Source organism: Macrotis lagotis, chromosome 1 (assembly GCF_037893015.1).
Source record: "Macrotis lagotis isolate mMagLag1 chromosome 1, bilby.v1.9.chrom.fasta, whole genome shotgun sequence".
Lineage (NCBI taxonomy): Eukaryota > Metazoa > Chordata > Mammalia > Peramelemorphia > Peramelidae > Macrotis > Macrotis lagotis.
The window spans coordinates 579736287-579757604 of record NC_133658.1 but is presented as its reverse complement, the minus strand read 5'-3'; the positions used below and the strand labels follow the sequence as shown (position 1 = coordinate 579757604).

The following is a 21318-nucleotide window of genomic DNA, read 5'->3' as shown; positions in this document are numbered from 1 at the left end:
CTTCTGAAATCTGCCTGTTCATTGTTTCTTATAGAATAATAGCATGCCATTACATTTACATACCACAATTGTCAGTCATTCCTCAACTGATGGGCATCTCCTCAATTTCCAGTTCTTTTAAGACTGATATTTTTGAGCCCCAAAGATATGATATGACTGAAATGACTAAATAATATATAAATGTATGTATTTTATATATGTATATATATATATATACATACACACACACACACACAGACATATAAAAATCTCATTAAATCTTCACAGTTGCCCCATGAGGTAGGTACTCTTTTCCCCATTTTACAGAGTGAACTTAAGATCAAGTGAAATAAAGTGACTTGCTCAGAGTCATACAGCTAATAGGCAACTGAATCAGAGTTTGAATTCAGATCTTTCTGCCTCTAAACTGAACAACACTCTCTCTACTACATCAAATTTCCCCTGTGGAATATAACTCAGATGACATACGAAGCAGTGGACTTCAGGGTTGGGTTTCCAGTTACTTTTCTTATGGCCCCATATCCTACCTGAACAAGTAGTGCCATCTTCAGGAAAAAAATGAGACTTACTGAAATAGATTAATCTTAAAATACAATTTTCATCACATCATTCCCCTTGGGAGAAAGCTACCCAATAAAAATTGTATCATGTCCAGATATCTCAGTCTAGCAATCCAGGAACTCTATCATCTATTCAGTTTCCCAAACTCCTAAAAGTAAAGTACTGGAATTTCCAGTATTCCTTCGTACTTTATACTTATCCAATGACTGGCACTAATGCTCATACTGCATTAGACTTGCCATTCTCATTTCATTCACCAGCTGAATCTCACCCCATCTGAACAGGTTTGTTTAGATCTTGTGTTCAACCTTAATTGTTTCCTGATTTCTCCAATTCTCTTACATTTTCCCCTTTTCTTGTTTTGTTTTGTTTTGTTTTGTTTTTAGGTTTTTGCAAGGCAATGGGGTTAAGTGGCTTGCCCAAGGCCACACAGCTAGTTAATTATTAAGTGTCTGAGACCGGATTTGAACCCAGGTACTCCTGACTCCAAGGCCGGTGCTCTATCCACTACGCCACCTAGCCGCCCCTTTTTTCCCCTTTTCTGTATGTTATGTGATGATAACATTATCAAGACTATTTCTAAAGATTATTTTTTCTTTTTTTTTCTTTTTCATCCCACCTACATTTCCCAATGCATCCTTTTTGTCATCTGAGTGATGCAGTGGATAGAGAACTGGGTCAAATCCAGCCTCAGACATTAATTAGCTGTGTGAATCTGGGTAAACAAATCACTTAATCTCTTCCTGCTTCAGTTTCCTCAACTGTAAAATAGGGATAATAACAGGGCTATGTGATGGTCAAATGTGATAATATTTGTAAAATTCTTAGCATAGTGACTAGCACCATTCTCTTAATAAATATTTGTTCCTTTCCCTTCCCATCATCATTTGAAGATTTAGGGTAGGGTCCTCAGGAATATGTTGACTTCTCTCTTGAAATGATCCCATTTCTGCCAATCATGGCCACTAAATAAGAGGCACATAATTACCTCCTAATGCAATGTTTAGACTATAGTAAACACTTGCTTAATAGATGATTTTCATTCATTCATCCTTGGGTAGAACAGGGATTGGGACATTAAAAAAAATTTTAATTTCCTCAGTTGTAAATTTAGGCATTGCACCACAGATTTAGAACTAGATGGGACCTTAGACGTCATTTAGCTCAGAGATGACCTATCACAGGTACAAAAGGGTAGCCCAGATTAAGATGTAATTGGGAAATACTTAACAAAATAAAAATATAGTACACTATAGATAATGCTGATTTGTGATTATCTAAGTCAACATGCCCACGGTAATCTGTTTTTATTTAGGTTGGACACCACTGATTTAATCAAAGATCCTGAAGTTAGAGATGAGAAAACAGACCTATAGAGATAAAATGACTTGTCACCTAGATAGTATGAGGCAAAGTCTAGATTTGAACCCATGTCCCTGACTGTAAGATTTAGCATTTTTTCCCTTTTTCTACTGATGATCTCTGAGGTCCCTTTAGCTCTAATAGTCTAATTGTTCTAGAATGGAAAAACTAAAGACCCAAAGGAAATGTAGAATCAGATAAAAGACAACCATTCATGCATTGCACTAGTATCTATAATATATTAAAAGACCCAGAGGAATATCTTCATTGCATTAGATAATTGGTCTGTGGAGCTCCTGTGGAAGATGCTAGAAAAGAATTGCATAAGATGAAAAGGGTCAGCTAAATTGCTGCCTATGATAGTGAAAAGGGGACTAAATAATGAGAATATGAAACCACCAAACTAAGTTTGTGTGTGTGTGTGTGTGTGCATGTATGTATGTGTATGTATATAATATGCATATATAAGTATAATTAAAATAAAAATATGTGTTTTATTATTGCTGTTGAGTCTTTTCAGTCATGTCTAACTCTTCATGACTCCTTTAGGTATTTTTTAGCAAAGATACTGAAGTGGCTGGCCATTTCCTTCTCCAGTTTGTTAGACTGATGAGGAAACTGAGGCACGCAGGATTAAGTGACTTGCCCAGGGTCACACAACTAATATGTCCTGAGACCAGATTTGAGCTGCATCCTTCTGACTCTAGGCCAAGCACTCTGTGCATTATAGTGCCACCTAGCTGCCCTCCATTTTATCACAATTATCTTAAAATTAACATTCCCAATAGAAGTTATTCATTTCCTCCTCTTCCTTCCAAACTTCCTCATTTCTGTTGAGGGTACCACCATCTTTCCTATCATTAAGGTACAAAGCTTCAGAGTTGTCCTTGACCCTTTTCTTTATTTTAAGCTCTAAATCCAAACAACTGTTAACTCTGCCTTTTACAACATTCTCACCTCCATTGCCTTCTCTTCTCTCATATGGCCACCCCCTAGCTCATTTCCTCAGCATCTCTTAGTCTAGCTATTTCCAATATCTTCCCTCTGTAGACCATTCTATACATTTCAGAAAAGATAATGTTTCTCAGGCAAAGGTCTGACCATATAATTCAAAGACTTTTGACTGTTAAAAAATTAATAACTCCTTATCATCTCTTAGATGAAAGGAAAATTCTTTATTCTTGCATTTAAGCCCTGCAATCAAACAATTAAAAGGTATTTTTTAAAGTCTTACTAGGTCCCTAACACTAAGTGTGCTGGGGATGCAATTAGAGAGGGAAACAGTTCCCACCTTCAAGGAAATTACATTCTAACAAAGTAGGCAGCATGTATCCATACACACACACACACACACACACACACACACACACACACACATATTTATATATGCTTCTGTGTAAATAGAGACATATTTCTATATATATAATATAGTATATATTCCTATATAGAGACATATGTCATATATATATGCATATATATTATATATATATATATATATATATACATATATTTTAGGTGGTTAGATAGCATGGATAGAATAATGAGATTGGAACCAAAACGATTCATCTTCATGAGTTCAAATCTGACTTCAGTTGTTTACTGGCTACGTGACCCAGAGCAAGTTACTTAACTCTGTTTGCCTTAATTTCTTCATTTGTAGAATGAACTGGAGAAAGAAATGCTAAACCACTCTAGTATCTTTGCCAAGAAAACACCAAATGGGGTCATGAAGAGTCTGATACAACTAAAACAACATATCTATATAAACACATATGTATAACACATGTGTTATAAAACACACATCACTATAGTATGCTATAAACATTTTGTGTATGTATACATGCATACATATGTATATATTATACATAAATTTATAAATATACACATAAATATAATATGGGCAAAAATAAACAAAAGGCAATTTTGTAGGGTGGGTCATGAGCAGTTAGGGAGATTAGGGAAAGTTTCCTATAGAAAGTGATTCTTGAGCTATGTTTTAGAGGAAAATAGGGATTCTGAGAGGTAGAGGAAAGGAGAGAGTGTATACTAGGCAAACATCAAACAGTGCAATGACAGGGAGATGAAAGAGCATCATTTATGAGGAACAGTAAGATGGTGAGTTTGGTAGATGGAAGAGTTCATAAAAGAAAGCAATGTGTAATAAGACTGGAAATGTACTATTAAGTCAGGTTGTAAAGGGCTTTAAATGTCAAACAGAAGACTTTATATTTGATCCAAAAAGTAGTAGGTAGACACTGAAGTTCATTAAATAGGGCAATGAAATGCCACTCTTCTTTAGGAAAATCATTTTAGCAACTCTGTGCAAGATGGATTAGAGCAGAGAAGACAGTTGAAACAAAAAAAAAAAACTACTTAGGATACCAATGAAGTGGTCCAGGGGAGAAGTGATGTACAGGGACAGATGGGAGAGAGATGTTGTGAAAGTAGAGTTGACAAGGCTCTGGCAATTGAATAAATATTGGGGGTGAGGACAAGGAAGAAGTGGAAGATAGCTTTAGAATTATATCTGTGACTGAGGGATGGTACCCTCAACAGAAACAGGGTATTTTAGAAGAAGAACATGTTTTGGGTGGGATGGGAAAAGGGAAGAAGATAATGTGTTTTGTTTTGGATCAATTGATTTTGAGATGCCTATAGGACAGTAAATTCAAATTATTCAGTGGGTAGTTACTGATAAGGGACTGGAATTCTAAAGACAAATTAGGATATGATATCATATTATATATAACTGGCCATCTCCTGTGCCTAGACTGCGATCTTTCCTTATCTGAACCTCAGAAGTCATTCTCTTCCTTCAAGATACAGATCAAGAACAGCTTCTAAATGAAACTTTTCCTAATACCCCCAATGGCTAGTGTCACCCCCACCCTAACAATCTAGAATTTAACTCCTTTGTATTTATTTTCTCCATAATTATTAATCATATATTTAGATATAGTCTAGTGTCTCCACTATTAGAATGTAAACTCCTTGCATACAGAGAGTATTTCATTTATTGCAGATATATTTCTGAGGCAGCTAAGTCATGCTATGCATAGAACACTGGACCTGGAGTCAGGAAGACCTGAGTTCAAATATGACCTCAAGTATTTACTAGCTGTGCAGCTCTGGATAAGTCACTTAATCCTGTTTGCTTCAGTTTGCTTATCAACAAAATGAGCTGGAGAAGGAAATGGCAAACTACTCCAGTATTTTTGCCAAGAAAATCCCAAATTGGGTTATGAGAAGTCAAGTCCACTGAAACAACTGAACAACAACAACAAAATTTTATTTCCAGTGCTTAATAGAGTATCTGGCACATAGATAAGTGCCTGGTGACTAATATAATATAGTTCATGGTACAACATAATACAATATGACTCTACCCATTTAATATTCCTGTCTTTTACCCATTCTGACTTTTAGTCAACAGTCTTCTAGTTTTTTTCTGAATTTGACATGCCATCTGACATTTGGGAAAATCTGCCTCTTATTATCTGGAATGCACTCCCTCCTCCTTTCTGATTTTTTGAAATCTGGTTCCTTGTAAGGTTTGGCTTTGGTGCCATCTTTTATTTAGAAGACCTTCCAGTTGTTGATGTTCTCTTCTTCCTCAAATGATCTCACATTTGATTCCTTGCATAAAGATTGCACCTATCCAGAAAAATGTAAGTATCTTAAGGCCAGGGACTATTTCATTTTTATCCTTGTATTTCCTCAGCACTATGCAAGCATGATGGTGCACACTTGTGGTCCCTGATTTTGGGGAGGGTGAGGTTGGTAGAATATTTGAGTTGGGAGCTGTGAGATGCAGTACAGTTAAAACCAATATGGCATCCTTGGTAAGTTTAACACTAAATGCCAAGCCTCTGTGAGTGTGAGGTCACCAATTTCCCTAATTTAGGAGAAATGTGGCCGAGAATAGAAAAATGGAGCTGGTCACATCTTCTGAGCTAATTAGTATTGGGATTGTGCCCATGTGTGATCACTGTACTTTTAACCTGGACAAGAGAGGGAGTCTCAAAAAAAAGAATAGCTGAAAAACTGAACATGAAGGACTACTAGTGTGTTGTAAAAATTAATGAAGAGGATAGATTGAAAAAAAACTTTGGAAGGATATGAATTGATACAAAGTAAAATGAGGAAAAACAGAACAATCTATATAATAACAATTATAATAGAAGGAAAATCAACTGTGAAAAATTTATTAACTCTTAGCAACTCAATCCAACAATTACCCTAATTCCAAAGGACTAATGATTTAAAATGCTATCTGATACCAGAACTGATGGACTTAGAGTGAAGACTGAAATATTTTCCCCCTCCCTTATTTTCTTGCCTTGCCTTCCCTGTAATATGACTAATAAGGAACTGTGATAGAAAGAAAGAAAGAAAGAAAGAAAGAAAGAAAGAAAGAAAGAAAGAAAGAAAGAAAGATGATAGATAGATAGATAGATAGATAGATAGATGATAGATACAAATATATAAATAATGGATAGTTTATCTCTTGCTTTTTCAATGATTGGGGAAGAAGGGAAGGATATAGAACAGCAAAGAAATGAAATTAAAAATTAAGAAAAAAATAAAAACCTCTGCTTGTATGCCTAGTCCCTTCCATCTGCCTTAAAAAGAAACAGAGCCCAGAAAAAGCATGGAATAACACAGTACTTGAAATCCAAAGAATTGGGTTCAAGTTTTGACTTTGCCACATATCAACCAAAAGGCCCTGAGAAGGTAATTTTTTCCTCTATGGGTCTCAGTTTCCTGATTTGTAAAATGAAGAAATAAGTCCTTTTCACATGAAAGTGTGTGACAATGGATAAGTCACTTCATTTGCCTAAACTTCGGTTCCCTCCTCTGTAAAATGAGGGAGCTGAAGTAAATCATCTCTAAGATTCCTTCCAGCTTTAATAAATATTCTGGTTATACTGCAAACAAATAAACAAATAAAAATCCTCAACCTCCATCTAGATTTCCCATTTGTCTCTGTCTAGGGATGATGTTAATATTAAACACTCCAAAGGATGCCCAAGGCAGATGATATTCCCATCCTGTCTCATTTTTACTTGACTCAAGGATAGTCCCTTGATGCCACCTAAGAAATCCATTCAGCTGAACTACTCTGCTATACATTCATTAACTGCCTTCAGAGTCCCCCAAAATGAAGGGAGACAACAGAAAGCAATTTTCTACAGTGGAGTAAAGATGGAGGATTTATTTCTAGTCTGCAAGATCTATCTACTCAGGAGGCATATTTATAAGGAAGCCTTGAGGGGTGATGTATTTCTGATCTTTTACTTGCTCCATTTTCTGCTGGCCACATCTGCCATTCTCCTTTTCAGAAGAGAAATCTCTACTCAAACTACTGACCTCAGAGGAAGTCCCAGAGAGCCCTCAATCCTTCAAAAAGAAATATTCCACCTCTGAACCAAACCAGGCAGCACAAGCAAAAGGAACCTTGTCTCTATGAGCACTAGTTATTGTTTCATTTGCAGGTTGGTCTGAGCTGAGCAAAATGGTAAAACCCCCATCTTTCTGCAACCCTTTCCCCCTTGATTTCACTTCCCTCCCCAATTCAGTCTGCCCTCCCTTTATATCAAACTCTAGTCTTAGGGAGGGATCTGAAATCAGTAATGCTGCTTCTGCCAGAGGCTATTTTTTTTTACCTTTTTAGCCTTTTATCTCTAATTGTAGTATGAGAAGCTTTTCTGGTTAAAGGGATTGCTGTCCCAGGGAGCAGGTGGGAGAAGGATTATCTGCATTATTACTATTGTACCATTATTATTATTAATGATAATAATAAATGTCTTACTAAGAATTTAACATTGAATAGTAATCTCAAATACTTACTCAAATGGATCTATTCTCTCACTGATATGAAAGTTATCTCTAGCTATGCTGATCATGAATCATCCATGCCTGTCCATCTTCAGTATATCTTGTTCATGCTCTTCTATAAGTCTGCTCATCTAAGGTCCTTTTCCTTGACATTATAATGAGACCACTGGAGCACTTGGGCTGTCTACATATTATCCTTATTCTTATCCCATGGTCAGAGCACTTTCTGTTTTGACTCATGTAATTCAATGATGACATATTTTATTATAGTTCTTCAAAGTAACTTGTGGTTATCTGTTGCAGTTTACATATACCATATACCTTTCCATTAATCTCCAGTACAATACTAATTTTTAATTCCTTAGAAGCCACAATATTCCAAGATTCAGTCATACAACACTATCAGTTGGATAGCTACTGAATATTCATACAATTAACCAACTTTATTGTTGTTGTTGCTTAGTTGTGTTTGATTCTTTGTGGTCCCATTTTAAAGTTTTCTAGGTAAAGATACTGAAGTGGTTTGCCATTTCCTTTTCTAACTCATTTTATAGAAGAGGAAACTATGGAAAACAAGTATATTAATTTTAAAGTATAGTTGATAATGAATGAAGGTGTGATCTTTTTCAAAAGTATTTCATAGAAAAGAAAAAATTTTTTTAAGATACCAAGAATCAATTTCCAATGGCAGAGTGACAGTAGTGTTGACTGTTTGGGGATCCTTCTGGAGACCCCAATATACAAGACCTGTCCTGATGATCAAATGATGGTCGTGATGAAAATGGTGATGGGGTTGATAGTGATAATGTTCAAAACACTGTTAAGGAAGAGAAAAGAGGAGAGAACAGAAGGGGAAGAGGAGGGAAAAGAAGGATGAGGAAGAAGAAGAGAAAGGAGAAGGAGTAAGGAGAAGAAGAGAAGGAGGAAATAAAGTGTGAAGCAAAATCATTCACAGCTCTACCCAGGAGCTCACAGTCAGGCATCAGTACTTCCTAGTGGACAGGCTTCTGCCTGTAGGTGTCATTCCATCTTGTCAGCATCTCTTTTAAAGATGATTTCCTAGTGACTCAAGAATATAGGTAAACCTCCTTCCCTCAGAGAAGAAGGCAGAGAGTGCAGGATGCCAAGATTCTTTTAGAGACTATGGATTATCAACCAAAGGACACTCCACCATTGGCCAAAATTTACAGTAGAAGAGATTGAAAGGGGAAAGAAAAGAAACAATGATGTGAAAGTCTAAATGTGTGTCATGTCTCCCCTTAGACCACATTACTCCTCACCTGAGCCACTTCTTCAAAGTCATCATGTCTCTTCTGCAGGGCCCGGGCTCGATGCAGGGACTTCCCAACGCCTGTGTGTTTGCTGAGAAAGGCCTCACCATGGTTTTCAATCCAGTCCAGCACCTGATGAAAAAAAGGCCATCAACAATTATTTCTCATCATGAAATGGCTAATGGAGGGGAAAGAGCATCAGTCCCTAACCAAGCAAATTCATCTTATCTTTGAGTCAATTCAATTAAATTCAACAAATGTTAATTAAGCACCTAATATGTTTAGGAAGGGACTTAAATTTGATACCTTCAAGGATAGATTTTATTGAGTCCATGAACTTGAATGAAGAAAAACTTGCATCTTTATTTTAATTTAATTGATTTCCTTTTAATCCTTTGTGTTTTATTTTATACATTCAAAAATATTATCCAAATAGGAGTCCATAAGCTTCATCAGACTAACAAATGGGTCTAGGACATACAAAAAGGTACCCTCTCAGTTACTAGGGATTCAATGTCAATATCTTGACCTCAAGGAGCTTTTATTCTTCTAAAAGTAATACATAGACAAAGAGAAACATAATCAAAGTAATTTCTTAGAGGAGAGAGAAGGAAGAACTAGGACAGTTCAGTGTCCTAAGAAGCAGAGATGAGGAGTAAGTGTATTCCAAAAAAAGGACCATGGGTTAGTCTATCTACTGGCCCTAGGAAAATGATAAACCATTCTGATTCTTAATTTCTGCATTTGTAAAATGAAGGACTGAACTCAATGACCTCTAAGGACTCTTCCAGCTTCCAATTTATGATCTTATGAAATATTATATGAAATAAAGATAAAAAGTACTATTCTACATGAAAAAAGATAAATAAGCAAATGGGAATGAGATTATAGAGGGCCTTAAATGTCAAAGTAAGGAGTTTATGTCTCTCAGGAAATGAGAGAAAATGAAGATTTTTTAATAGGAGAGTGACAAGATGAAACCTGTGATTTAGGAAATTAATTTGGTAGTTTATATTAGTGTCTATTCTATCTTCCCAGCAATTACCTATGAATTCACCTTATAGGCATAAGTTATATATGAAGTTGTTCTTGTTATTCAGTCATTTTATTTGTGTTAGACTTCTCATGACTCCATTTAGAGGTTTTTTTTTTTTAGTTTTTTGCCAGACAAATAAGGTTAAGTGGCTTGCCCAAGGCCACACAGCTAGGTAATTATTAAATGTCTGAGGTTGGATTTGAACTCAGGTACTCCTGACTCCAGGGCTGGTGGTCTATGCACTGCACCACTTAGCCTCCCCATTTAGAGTTTTTTGCAAAAATATTAGAATTATATGCTATTCCTTTCCCCAAATATATGAAGTACTGAACAACAAAAACAATCATAAATCCAGTAAAATATAAGCCTTTTTAGAAAACCTTCAAAGTCTGGAGACTGGCACAGAAGAATTGAATTATGTAAAACATTCAGATCATAAATGAATTTTGGCACCTTTGCTCTTTGCACTCATGGCTAATCCTTACTTAAAAAAAATCTTGAGACTTGACTTCCTCTTTCCAGGCCCTCCCTTTTCCACCCTCATTAATAAAGGAGATAGAGCTCAACCTTTCAGGGCTAGAAAACTTTGAGGATAGATTTTTTATTGCCATGGTTCATTGAGTTGTACTTATATTTAATCACCTTGGATATTTGCATGATAAATACATTTTTGAAAGATTCAAAGTTTTTCTATGGTCCCTGGAAGCAAAATTTCAGCAAGTTTGTCTGGGAAAGGGACTCTTTTCTTGACTTGTGCAATTCTGTTTCAGGCATTAGAAGGGAGATTACATTCAAGAATGCTAAGTAAGTTTGAATAGCTTCTTCCTGAAGTTACTATAGGAACATTTGTTTGTCTTTTTGCTCTGAAGAGTATAGAGAAGCACATTTGGGCTATGTTTGAGAGGGAGGGAGGAACTTAAAATAGTTGAAAGCAAGAGGACTTCACCCTTTATCCTTATTAAATATTCTTGAAGACAAGATAGATAGTTATAGCCTAGGAGACAGTAGTTAAGTGGATTCCTACAAAACTTGGTGAATGATCAGACCACAATCATTATTAATGTGTCAATGTCACCAAAGTGGGAAAAATTATGCTAAAATGATGAATGCTGGTCAGGATCCAACAAGATCTTAAAAGCTTAGAAACATGGGCTGAGAGGAGGAAAAAGGGACAAGTATAAGGTTTTACCCAGATTGAAAAAAAAACTAAAAGTCTAAGTCCAGGGTTAGGGAGGCATGGCTGGATTTTTTTTCATGTGGCTAAAGATCTGAAGGCTTAAGTGATCTGAAAATTTAAAGGGACAACATTGTGTTATATCAGTCAAAAAACAAAACAACAACTTACTCAACTTCTCCAAACTCTAACACGTTGTTTTGTTTTGTTTTGTTTTTTCAGTTGAAAAGCTTTCAACTCTTCTGCCTTCCCTTGAGGGAGAAAAATATTTGTAACAAATATGCATAGACAAAGAAAAGAAATTCCCAGATTTTTTAGTTCAGTTGAGTCTGATTCTTCATGACCTCATTTGGGGTTTTCTTAGCAAAAGTACTGGAGTGGTTTGCTATTTCCTTTTCTAGCTCATTTACAGACATGAAACTGAGGCCAGTTTTGAAATCAGGAAGAGGAGTCTGGACCTGTACTCTATTCACTCATCAACTATTTACCCCAAATTCCCACATTAGCTGAATCCAAAAAATGTTATCTTCCCTTCCAGAGAGAAGTAGATGCTTCAGGGTCACTGGCTTTCAAAACTGTTCATTTTTTTAAAAATTAATTTTTAATTGTTCTCTGGTTCTGTATCAGTCTATCTGGTTCTCTGTATCAGTTCATACAAGTCTTCCCAGGTTCTCTAAAACCATCTCTTTCTGAATTTCATATGATAAATTACTATTTCATAACATTCATATGTCATAATTTATTCAGTCACTCTCCCTGGACAACTAGGTGGTTCCTGACCTTGGAATCAGGAGGATAGGAGTTTGAATCCAGTCTCAGACACTTGACTCTTACCAGCTGTGTGTCCCTGGACAAGTCACTTAGCCCTGATTGTCCAACATCTAGGACTATCTCTTGTCAACCTGATTCATAGCTGGCCACTGGACCCAGAAGGTTCTTGAGGAGAAAGTGAGATTGCTAACTTCACATTAAATCCAGTTCATGTATTTGTCATGGCATCACCTCTCTGAAATCATGGTCTTCTTTGAGAATGAAGGATGAACATCATCACAGTCACTCCCCAGTTGATGCCCCCCTTTTAATTTCTAGTTCTTTGCTACCACAAAAAGAGTTTCTACCAATATTTTGATACATATGGATCTTTTTTCCTCTTTCTTTGATCTCTCTTGGGGTGAAGTTCAAGTAATAGCATCACTGGCTAACAAATTCTTGATCTACACTGACAGTGGAATAATGTCAAGAATGAAGAAGTAATAGTCATGCTATTCTCTTTTCTGGTCAGTTCATAGTTACTAAATTTATGATCTTATGGAGCTATTCTTTTCAATGTTTTATTATCATTTTCAGAAGGAAATCAATAAGTAAAAAGATTTCCAGCCAAAGGCAAACAGGATGATGAGGGGAACCAAAATCAAATTATTTTCTAGTATTTCTCTCTCCATCTTGGTCTCTTTCTATTTCTTATATGTCCATTAATCTTTTTTATTTAATATTTATTCTCATTTTGTACAAATAATGTTTTTACATTAATAAAATATTCTTGTTTAAGAGTAAACAAAATACCCCTCCCCCATAAATATAGACTTGCTAGAGCGATAAAGTAAAGGGGAGAGAAAAAAATTAAAATTAAAAAAATAATAGTAATAATTGTAGGTATGGCCAGGTGGTGCAATGGACGGAGCACCAGCCCTGGAGCCATGAGCACTGGAGCCCACATCCGGCCCTGTACACGCAACAATCACCCAGCCATGTGACATGCAAGCCACCAGAACCCACTGCCCTGCAAAAACCAAAAAAGGAAAAAAAGACCCAAAATAAAATAAAATAGTAATAACAGTAGGGGTGTCTGGGTGGCAGACAGAGCATTGGCCCTTGAGCCAGTTGCACCTGGGGCCAAATCTGGCCTCAGACACCCAACGATCACCCTGCTATGCGGCCCCAGGCAGGCCATCCAGCCCCATCTGCCTGCACCCAACCCCCAAAATAATAATAAAAAATGTGCTTGAGTCTTTGTTCCAACACCAACAACTCTGTCACGGGTGGATCACATTCTTTATGATAAGTCCATGGCAAAAGTTATTTCTATATTTTTCCACCATTGCCATTGCTGATTCCAACTCCCTCCTTTCGTATTTCTCCACTACCATGTACTAGGTTTTCTCTCTCCTTTCACTCTGACTCTGCTGTAGGGTAGCTGAGTGGCACAGCAGACAGATCCCTGGTCCTGGGGCCAAGAGGCCCTGAGCCCACATACCACCCCTTAGGCCCAGAATCCACCTGCCCCCATCGTCCTGGACAGGCCATCCAATCCCAGCCTCTTGCAAGAAGTAAAAAAGAAAATGTGTTATATCTGACCACTCTCCCCCCATGGTCCATCCTCTCCTCCTTTATTCACATCCCCACCCCTTCCCCCTGCTCCCCCCTCCTTCTTACTCCAGATGTCTATACCCCATTGAGTATATATGCTGTTTCCTCTCCTAGCCACCTCTGATGAGAGTGAAGATTCCCTCATTCCCCCTTGCCTTCCTCCCTTCCATATCATTGCAATAGCTCATTGTAATAAAGAAAAATTTTATTATATGAAATATCTTGGCCTATTCCCCCTCTCCTTTTTCTTTCTCCCATTACATTTCCCTTTTTTCTATTGACTCCATTTTTACACCATATTTTATCTTCAAATTCAGCTTTCTCCTATGCTTCAACTATAAAAGCTCCCTCTACCTGCTCTATTAACTGAGAAGGTTCATATAAGTATTATCAGTGTCATTTTTCTATGCAGGAATACATGCAGTTCATCATCATTAGGTCACTCATATTTTCCCCTTCTTCAATCTCCATGCTTCACCTGAGTCCTGTATCTGGAGATCAAACCTTCTGTTCAGCTCTGGCCATTCCAACAGGAACATTTGAAATTCCCCTGGTTCATTGAAAGTCCATCTTTTTCCCCCTGGAAGAGGACATTCAGTTTTGCTGGGTAGTTGATTTTTGGTTGCATTCTAAGCTCTTTTGCCTTCCAGTATATTACATTCCAAGCCTTAAGAGCTTTTAATGTAGTTGCTGCTAAGTCCTGTGAGATCCTGACTGCAGCTCCACGATATTTGAATTGTGTCCTTCTGGCTGCTTGTAATATTTTCTCTTTGACTTGGGAGTTCTGGAACTTGGCTATAATATTCCTGGGGGTTGGTTTTTTGGGATCTCTTTCTTGGGGGGATCTGTGGATTTTCTCCATTTCTATGTTGCCCTCTGCTTCTAGGATATCAGGGCAATTTTCCTATAGTAATTCTTTGAAAATGATGTCAAGGCTCTTTACCTAATCATAACTTTTAGGTATTCCAATAATTTAAAATTTTTCTTTTCTAAGTCTGTTTTCCATATCAGTTGTTTTTTCAATGAGATAATTCACATTTTTTTCTAATTTTTCATTTTTTTGGTTTTAAAGTATTGATTCCTGATTTCTGGTAAATTCATCAATCACCCTGAATTCTATTCTTTGTCTGAAGGATTTGTTCTCCTCAAAGAGTTTTCTTATCTCTTTTTCCATCTGGCCAATTTTGCTTTTTAAAGCATTCTTCTTCTCCATAACTTTTTGAACTGTTTTATCCATTTGACCTAAGCTGGTTTTTAGCATGCTATTTTCTTCAGCATTTTTTTGGATTTCCTTGACTAGGCTGCTGACTTCATTTTCATGGTTTTCCTGCATCTCTCTCATTTCTTCCCAGTTTTTCTTCTAACTCCCCCATTTGATTTTCAAAGTCTTTTTTGAGCTCTGTCATAGCCTGAGCCCAATTTCTGTTTTTCTTGGAGTCTTTAGATGCAGGAGCTTGTGCTTCCTCATCTTCAGACTGAGCATTTTGATCCTTCTTGGGCTCATATGCAAAATATTTCTCAATGGTCTTCCTGTTGTTTCTCGGCTTGCTCATTTTCCCAGCCTAAGCCTGTTCAGGGGGTGCTTCCTGAGCTTTTGGGACACTCCCACAAGGATCTCAGTGTGTGAGGCTCTGACCTCTCTCCTGGTCTGTGAATGACCATAAGTGCCCCCCTCTGCCACAGGGCTGAGGTGGGGGGAGCTGCTGTTCTATTGGGGGGCTAGACTTCGATCAGGATCTGAATGTGGTCAGAGCCCCAGAGTCCTGTTCCAGAGGCAGAGGACAGAGCTCTGCCATCTCTCTCTCTTCACTCCCCTCCCTAGGTTCAATGGGCTCATGCCCTGGGGGCTCCTGCTTACCGGCTCCACCTGCTTCTGCCCTCTGTGTGCCCTGAGGGCTGGACTTCAAGTGCTGGCTCTAGCAGAGGTCCCCCACTTTTTCCCCCACTTTGTGCCTGATGCTCCCCGGGGTGTAGCTCAGGAAACTCCCCTGCTGCTGTGAGCCGCAGAGCCCTGGGGCTGCCTCAGAGAGGCTGAAGTTCTTTGGCTCTGGCCAGCCACCCCTCTGGTGGGCTGCCCCTCCAACCCCGGGGAGTAGAGCCTTTCTGCGCTTTTCCAGGTTACCTTGAGTAGGAAAACTGCCTCCCTGGGTCCCTCTGTGGGTTCTGTCTTTTGAAAATTTAGTTAGAGTCCTTAGCTTATGAGTTTTATGAGAGAGCACCTAAGACACAATCTGTTCTTTCTTTTCTTCTGCCTTCAATCTTGTCCTTAATAGGGAATAATCCAGGGTTAAAATATGGGTATGTTTGTGTGTATACATGTATATATGCCCTACATATGTCATTCCTTTTACATGTAAAAGTATGAAGGGACTTCTTCCTTCTGTCTGTTATTCATTAAATTTTAGAGGACATAAGTATTGCCCATATCTCCAAAGTTCTCTCATTTCCTCATTGGTATGTGAAAAACAACAGCAAACAGAAAAACAGTTGCAAAAAATAATAGCAAACAGGAAAAAAACCCCAAAAAGTCATGAAAAATGATTAGAGTGAGGAATATGAGATGGAAGTGATCAAAGAAGTTGAGAATTTTCCTTTCTATTTTCCTTCTCTTTAGGTCTTTTGAAAAAGACCCCTATTCATGGCCCCATCAATCCAGAACTTTCTGAAGCATATATGGACTTGGAGAAAAGCTCAGAGGCAGAGACCAGAATAAAATAACTTTGACAGTTCATTACTAACTTTCCCATCTTTCAGGGAAGTAGAGAAAGTTGAAACAATAATAATTAATAAAAGTAAACGGATGTCTTTGACCCAAAGATCCAACTGTTACGCATATACACCAAGAAGACTACCAGTTTTCTAGAAAGAAGCATCCTATTTCAACCTAATTATTCATAGCAGTGGGTGTGTGTGTGTGTGTGTGTGTGTGTGTGTGTGTGTGTGGGTAATAAAGAACTGGAAGCAAAGTAAAAGTCCACTGATTGGGAAATAACCAAAGAAACCACTTTAGGAAAAATGATGCTTGTGAAGAAATCAGAGAAGCATGGGAAGGTATAGAAGAACTGATCCAGAGTGAAGTAAACTGAAAACAATATACATGATAACAGCAATGGAAATGGAAGAAGTTGAAACCACTGAACAATGTATAATTATAATACATAATTATAATAATTTGTCTCTGAGGAAGAGATGAGAACAATGTACCCCATTCCCTTCTCTGCAGAAAATGCAAAACTGTCAAAATTGGACCAACTTTTTCCTCTTTCTTTTTTATTCTTTGTTACATGAAATGATTAAGAGAGTGAGAAGGGGTAAACTTGGAATTAAAGAATATATTAATACTAAAATTAAAGAATATACTAATACTAAAAAATTGAAGGGACCATAATTGTTTTGATTCATCCCCATAGACCCAATCCATTGCCAAGTCTTCCAATTGATCAAGTATTTATTAAGAACCTATCATGTGGCAAACATTATGATAGTGTGAGGATATAATGATAAAAATGAAACACTCTCAATGCATCCTCAATGAGATTACATTCCATTCAACTTGTTTTCAGTCTCTCTACTCTCCAATCTATTTTCCATAGAGGTATCAAATTGATATATTTCTATAGCACAGGTGTGTCCATATCTTTCCACTATTTAATTCAATATTGGAATGTTTAGCATAACATCTAAATTCTTTCCCAAATGGACCCCAATTTACATTTACAGATTTTCTCCTAAGGAAAAATTGGAGCCAATGAAGTTTTGGGCAGAGGAGTGATTTGGTTATACCTGTGTTTTAGAAATGTCAAACTGGTATCACCTGTGGTTCCTAGCCACCTTTAAGATAAATAGTTAGCATTTAAAGGTTTTTACAATCTAGTTTAAGACTGGCTCTCTAGATGATTATATATCACCACCATCCACACACACACACACACACACACACACACACACACACACACACACACACACACACACACACACATTCCAGTCAAACTGATCTATTGTTCTCTGTGTCTTTGCTAAGGCAGTCTGTCTTGGAAAACTCTTCCTCCTCTCCTCTGGACTTGAAGCTCAATTCAACCCCAGCTCTTCAAAGGGGCCTTTCCTGATTCTCTCATCTCCCATCTAACCCCCCCCCCCCAGTCATTTATTCTATATTTTGTGTACATAGCCCATATTGCTTTTTCTGTGAACATATCTTATCCCTACAGTAAAATGTAAACCTTTTGAGGGCAGGGATCATCTCATTTTTATATTTGCATACCTATTACCTACCTATTTAATTATTATAATTAGCTATGTACCTAGTACATAGTAGGTCCCTGAATGACTGATGAGAAGACTGCAGTCCAGGAACTGGTTCAATATCATAATATTGAAGGTGATATCCAATTTTAGATGTTCTAACTCCAAAACCAGGGCTCTTTTTCTTATACTGCTTATAAGCAATTGGCAAATCTTGATAGGACAGCAGACCCAGAATTAGTCCAAGTTGTATCTACTTTAATGCCATCACTTTATAGATGAGAAAACTGAGACACCACCACATCCACATATCTAGATGTCTACTGTTCTCCTCTTATAAAACATAAGTTTTTTGAGAATAAAGACTGTTTGCTTTTTATATTTTTATCTCTAGTTTTTAGCACAATGTAGTAAAAACTTAATGACCCTATCCTAGTCTTCTCTATTCCCTCAACTAATAAACATTCAGCCCTAAATAGAATAGCTTTTTTTCCACAAGACCCAGGCACTCACAGCCATTGACTTGATTTGGAGGCCAATCTAATAATCATTAGCCATAATTTCTTAATCACCCCCCATCTCCACCCATCTAATTGTCTTGAATCCAAAAGGGTATAATCAAGAAGGAATTCTTTTCAGGGAAAAAGCCAGGCCTTTTTGTCTTTTGAAGAAAAGCAAACACAAATTTATTTTATGAGACTTATTAAGAGTCTTTGAATAGAGGCACTGAATTAATGGGACAAGATCAGTTGCAGCCTGTGCTTCCAAGTTTCTTGGCTCTTTGAAATAATAAAGAGTGTTAAAGCTTGAAGGAAACCTCAGAGTAACATTTTCTATTCCTGAATCTATAGCATTTCCTTTTAACCACTCCACAAAACTTTTTAGCAAAACTTCTTTTTTATTATAATGTTTAAATTTAAGTTTCCTCCCTCCCTTCTAGTGTCTTGTTCTTCCCAATCCTGGTTGCTCCTTCTCTCTGGTTCCCATTTCCCACCAATAGGTGGCACAGAAAACAGAACAGAGAACAGATTAGAGGGTGGAAAACTTGCCAGGATCCAGTGGAGTTTGAATTAGGGCTAGAATTAGGGTAAGGGTTAAGATTAGGGTTAGGCAAGATCAAAGAAATGTAATAAATTGGGAAACAATTTTTACAATTAGCATTTCTGCTAAAGGACTCATTTCTAAAATATATAGAGAACTGAGTCAAATTTATTTAAAAAAAAAAAAGCCATTCCCCAATTGACAAATGATGAAAGAATATGTAGAAGCAATTTACAGATGAGGAAATCAAAGCTATCCAGAATCATATGAAAAATTGCTCTAAATCATTACTTATTAGAGAAATGCAAATTAAAGCATCTCTGAGGTACCACCTTGCACCTCTCAGACTGGCCAATATGACCAGAAAGGACAATGATCAGTGTTGGAAGGGATATAGGAAATTTGGGACACCAATGCATTGTTGGTGGGACTGAGAACTCATTCAGCCTTTCTGGAGAACAATTTGGAATTATGCCCAAAGGGCAATAAAAATGTGCATACCCTTTGATCCAGCGATACCACTACTGGGTCTATACTCTCAAGAGATCATGAAAAAGGGTAAAAACATCACTTGTACAAAAATATTCATAGCAGCCCTGTTTGTGGTGGCAAAGAACTGGAAATTGAGGGGAATGACTGAACAAATTGTGGTATATGTACATTATGGAACACTATTGTTGTATTAGAAACTAGGAGGGATCAAATTCAGAGAAGCCTGGAGGGATTTGCATGAACTGATGCTGAATGAGATGAGCAGAATCAGAAGAACACTGTACACCCTAACAGCAACATGGGGGTGATGATCAACCTTGATGGACTTGCTCATTTCAGAAGTCCAACAATCAGGGACAATTTTGGAGTATCTGCGATGGAGAATACCATCTGTATCCAGAAAAAAGAATTGTGAAGTTTGAACAAAAACCAAAGACTATTACCTTTAATTTTTTTAAAAAAGTTATCTTATTATGTAATCTTGCTATTTTTTTATATTTGTTTCTTAAGGATATGATTTCTCTCTTAACACATTCTTATTTAGATCAATGTATAGCATGGAAGCAATGTAAAGACTAACAGACTGCCTTCTGTGGAGTGGGGGGGTGGGAAGGGAAGAGAGATTTGGGGAAAGATTGTAAAATTCAAAAATAAAATACATTTAAAAAAGAATCATGAATTTAAAAAAGGATTAGAGTCAGGGTAGAGTTAGGGTTAGGGTTAGTGTTAGGGTTAGAATTAGAAATGAATGAATTCAGGGTTAGGATAATAAACAGAAAAATGTAGAACTCAAAAGCTCAAAAAAAGATAAATGTTGCAAACTCTTTTTGCATGTTATTGGATAAAATAAAATGAAATAAGATAAAATATAAAATAAGATAAGATAATAATATAAAAAACAAATTTAGGGTTAGGGTTAGAGGATGTATTTGGATGTAGGACTCAATCATCTGCAGAAGATTCTACCATAGGAATCTTTTCTCTCACACATTGCTGACCAAAAGTGATTTAGCTTTGGCTTGAACAATTCCAGAGATTAAACTTCCTGAATATATTGAGAGATGTGCAGAGCCAGGAAGATCTGGGCTTATGTCACAACCATACTGATGATGTGACTCTAGACAACCTCTAACCCTAAAGTCAATCTCTCAGTCCTGTAGAAAACAAAAGTATAGCTTGTAGTGGGAATGCTGGTGTGCATTGACAGAGTGAATTTCCTCATTAATGAGTTCCATAAAGCAGTCAAAATTTTAGATTGACAGATCAGGAGAATGCCATTAACCATAGAATATCTTGATACACTGGTACATAAAACAAATAAACTCATTGTCTACCCTTATACTTTGCTAAAATTGTAATTTTATTTTCCATCTCCTGGCTCTCATTCTTTCTCCTTTAAAAATTAGAAGACATCTAATATGTCACTCCCTAAGTCTTCTCTTTGTAGGCTTTACATCTTTTATTCTTTTCACCATTCCATCATTATATGAAGATACAACATAATTTCTAAACTTATTAACCATGCTGTTAACCCTGTTCAAGACTCAATCTGCAGTCATTTATCCATATCCCTATAGGTATCATCTGATCAGTTCAAAGTACTTTGAAAGACGGAATAAACTACTGGAAAGTGTTGGACATGGCAACAAGAATCTTGGGTTGGAATATTCCATCAGAATACTCTTTGCACTTGTTATTTCAGAACAAAGGAGACTAAGAGGGAATAGTCAGATAGGTAGGAGGAGAATCAATCAAGACAGAGCAGCAATAACAAAAGTCCACAGAGGAAAGTGTTCAGGAGGAGAGGGTGGCCAACAGTACCAAAGGCTGTAGAGAGGTCCCAAAGGATGATGACTGAGAAAAGGTGATCAGATTTGGACTATGGGGAGAAGAGAGCTTTGCTATATAAATGTGACATTATTATAATCATAATT

The 21318-nt window shown here is 37.1% G+C and overlaps 1 protein-coding gene and 1 long non-coding RNA gene across 10 annotated transcripts in view; one reads left to right on the top strand and one right to left on the bottom strand.

Annotated features, from left to right (window-relative positions):
- LOC141507234 (uncharacterized) overlaps window positions 1–16561 on the top strand; it is a 38720-nt gene extending 22159 nt beyond the window's left edge. Inside the window, exon 2 of the long non-coding RNA XR_012474107.1 lies at window positions 16224–16561. This is a non-coding gene — a long non-coding RNA (uncharacterized LOC141507234). The remainder of the gene's footprint in view (window positions 1–16223) is intronic.
- Window positions 1–21318, bottom strand: part of KALRN (kalirin RhoGEF kinase) — a 1044937-nt gene that overhangs the window by 479388 nt on the left and 544231 nt on the right. For all 9 annotated transcript variants that reach the window (XM_074214684.1, XM_074214682.1, XM_074214689.1 and 6 more), the window contains one exon: window positions 9042–9164. In XM_074214684.1, the coding sequence (XP_074070785.1) occupies window positions 9042–9164 (123 nt within the window). The remainder of the gene's footprint in view (window positions 1–9041; window positions 9165–21318) is intronic.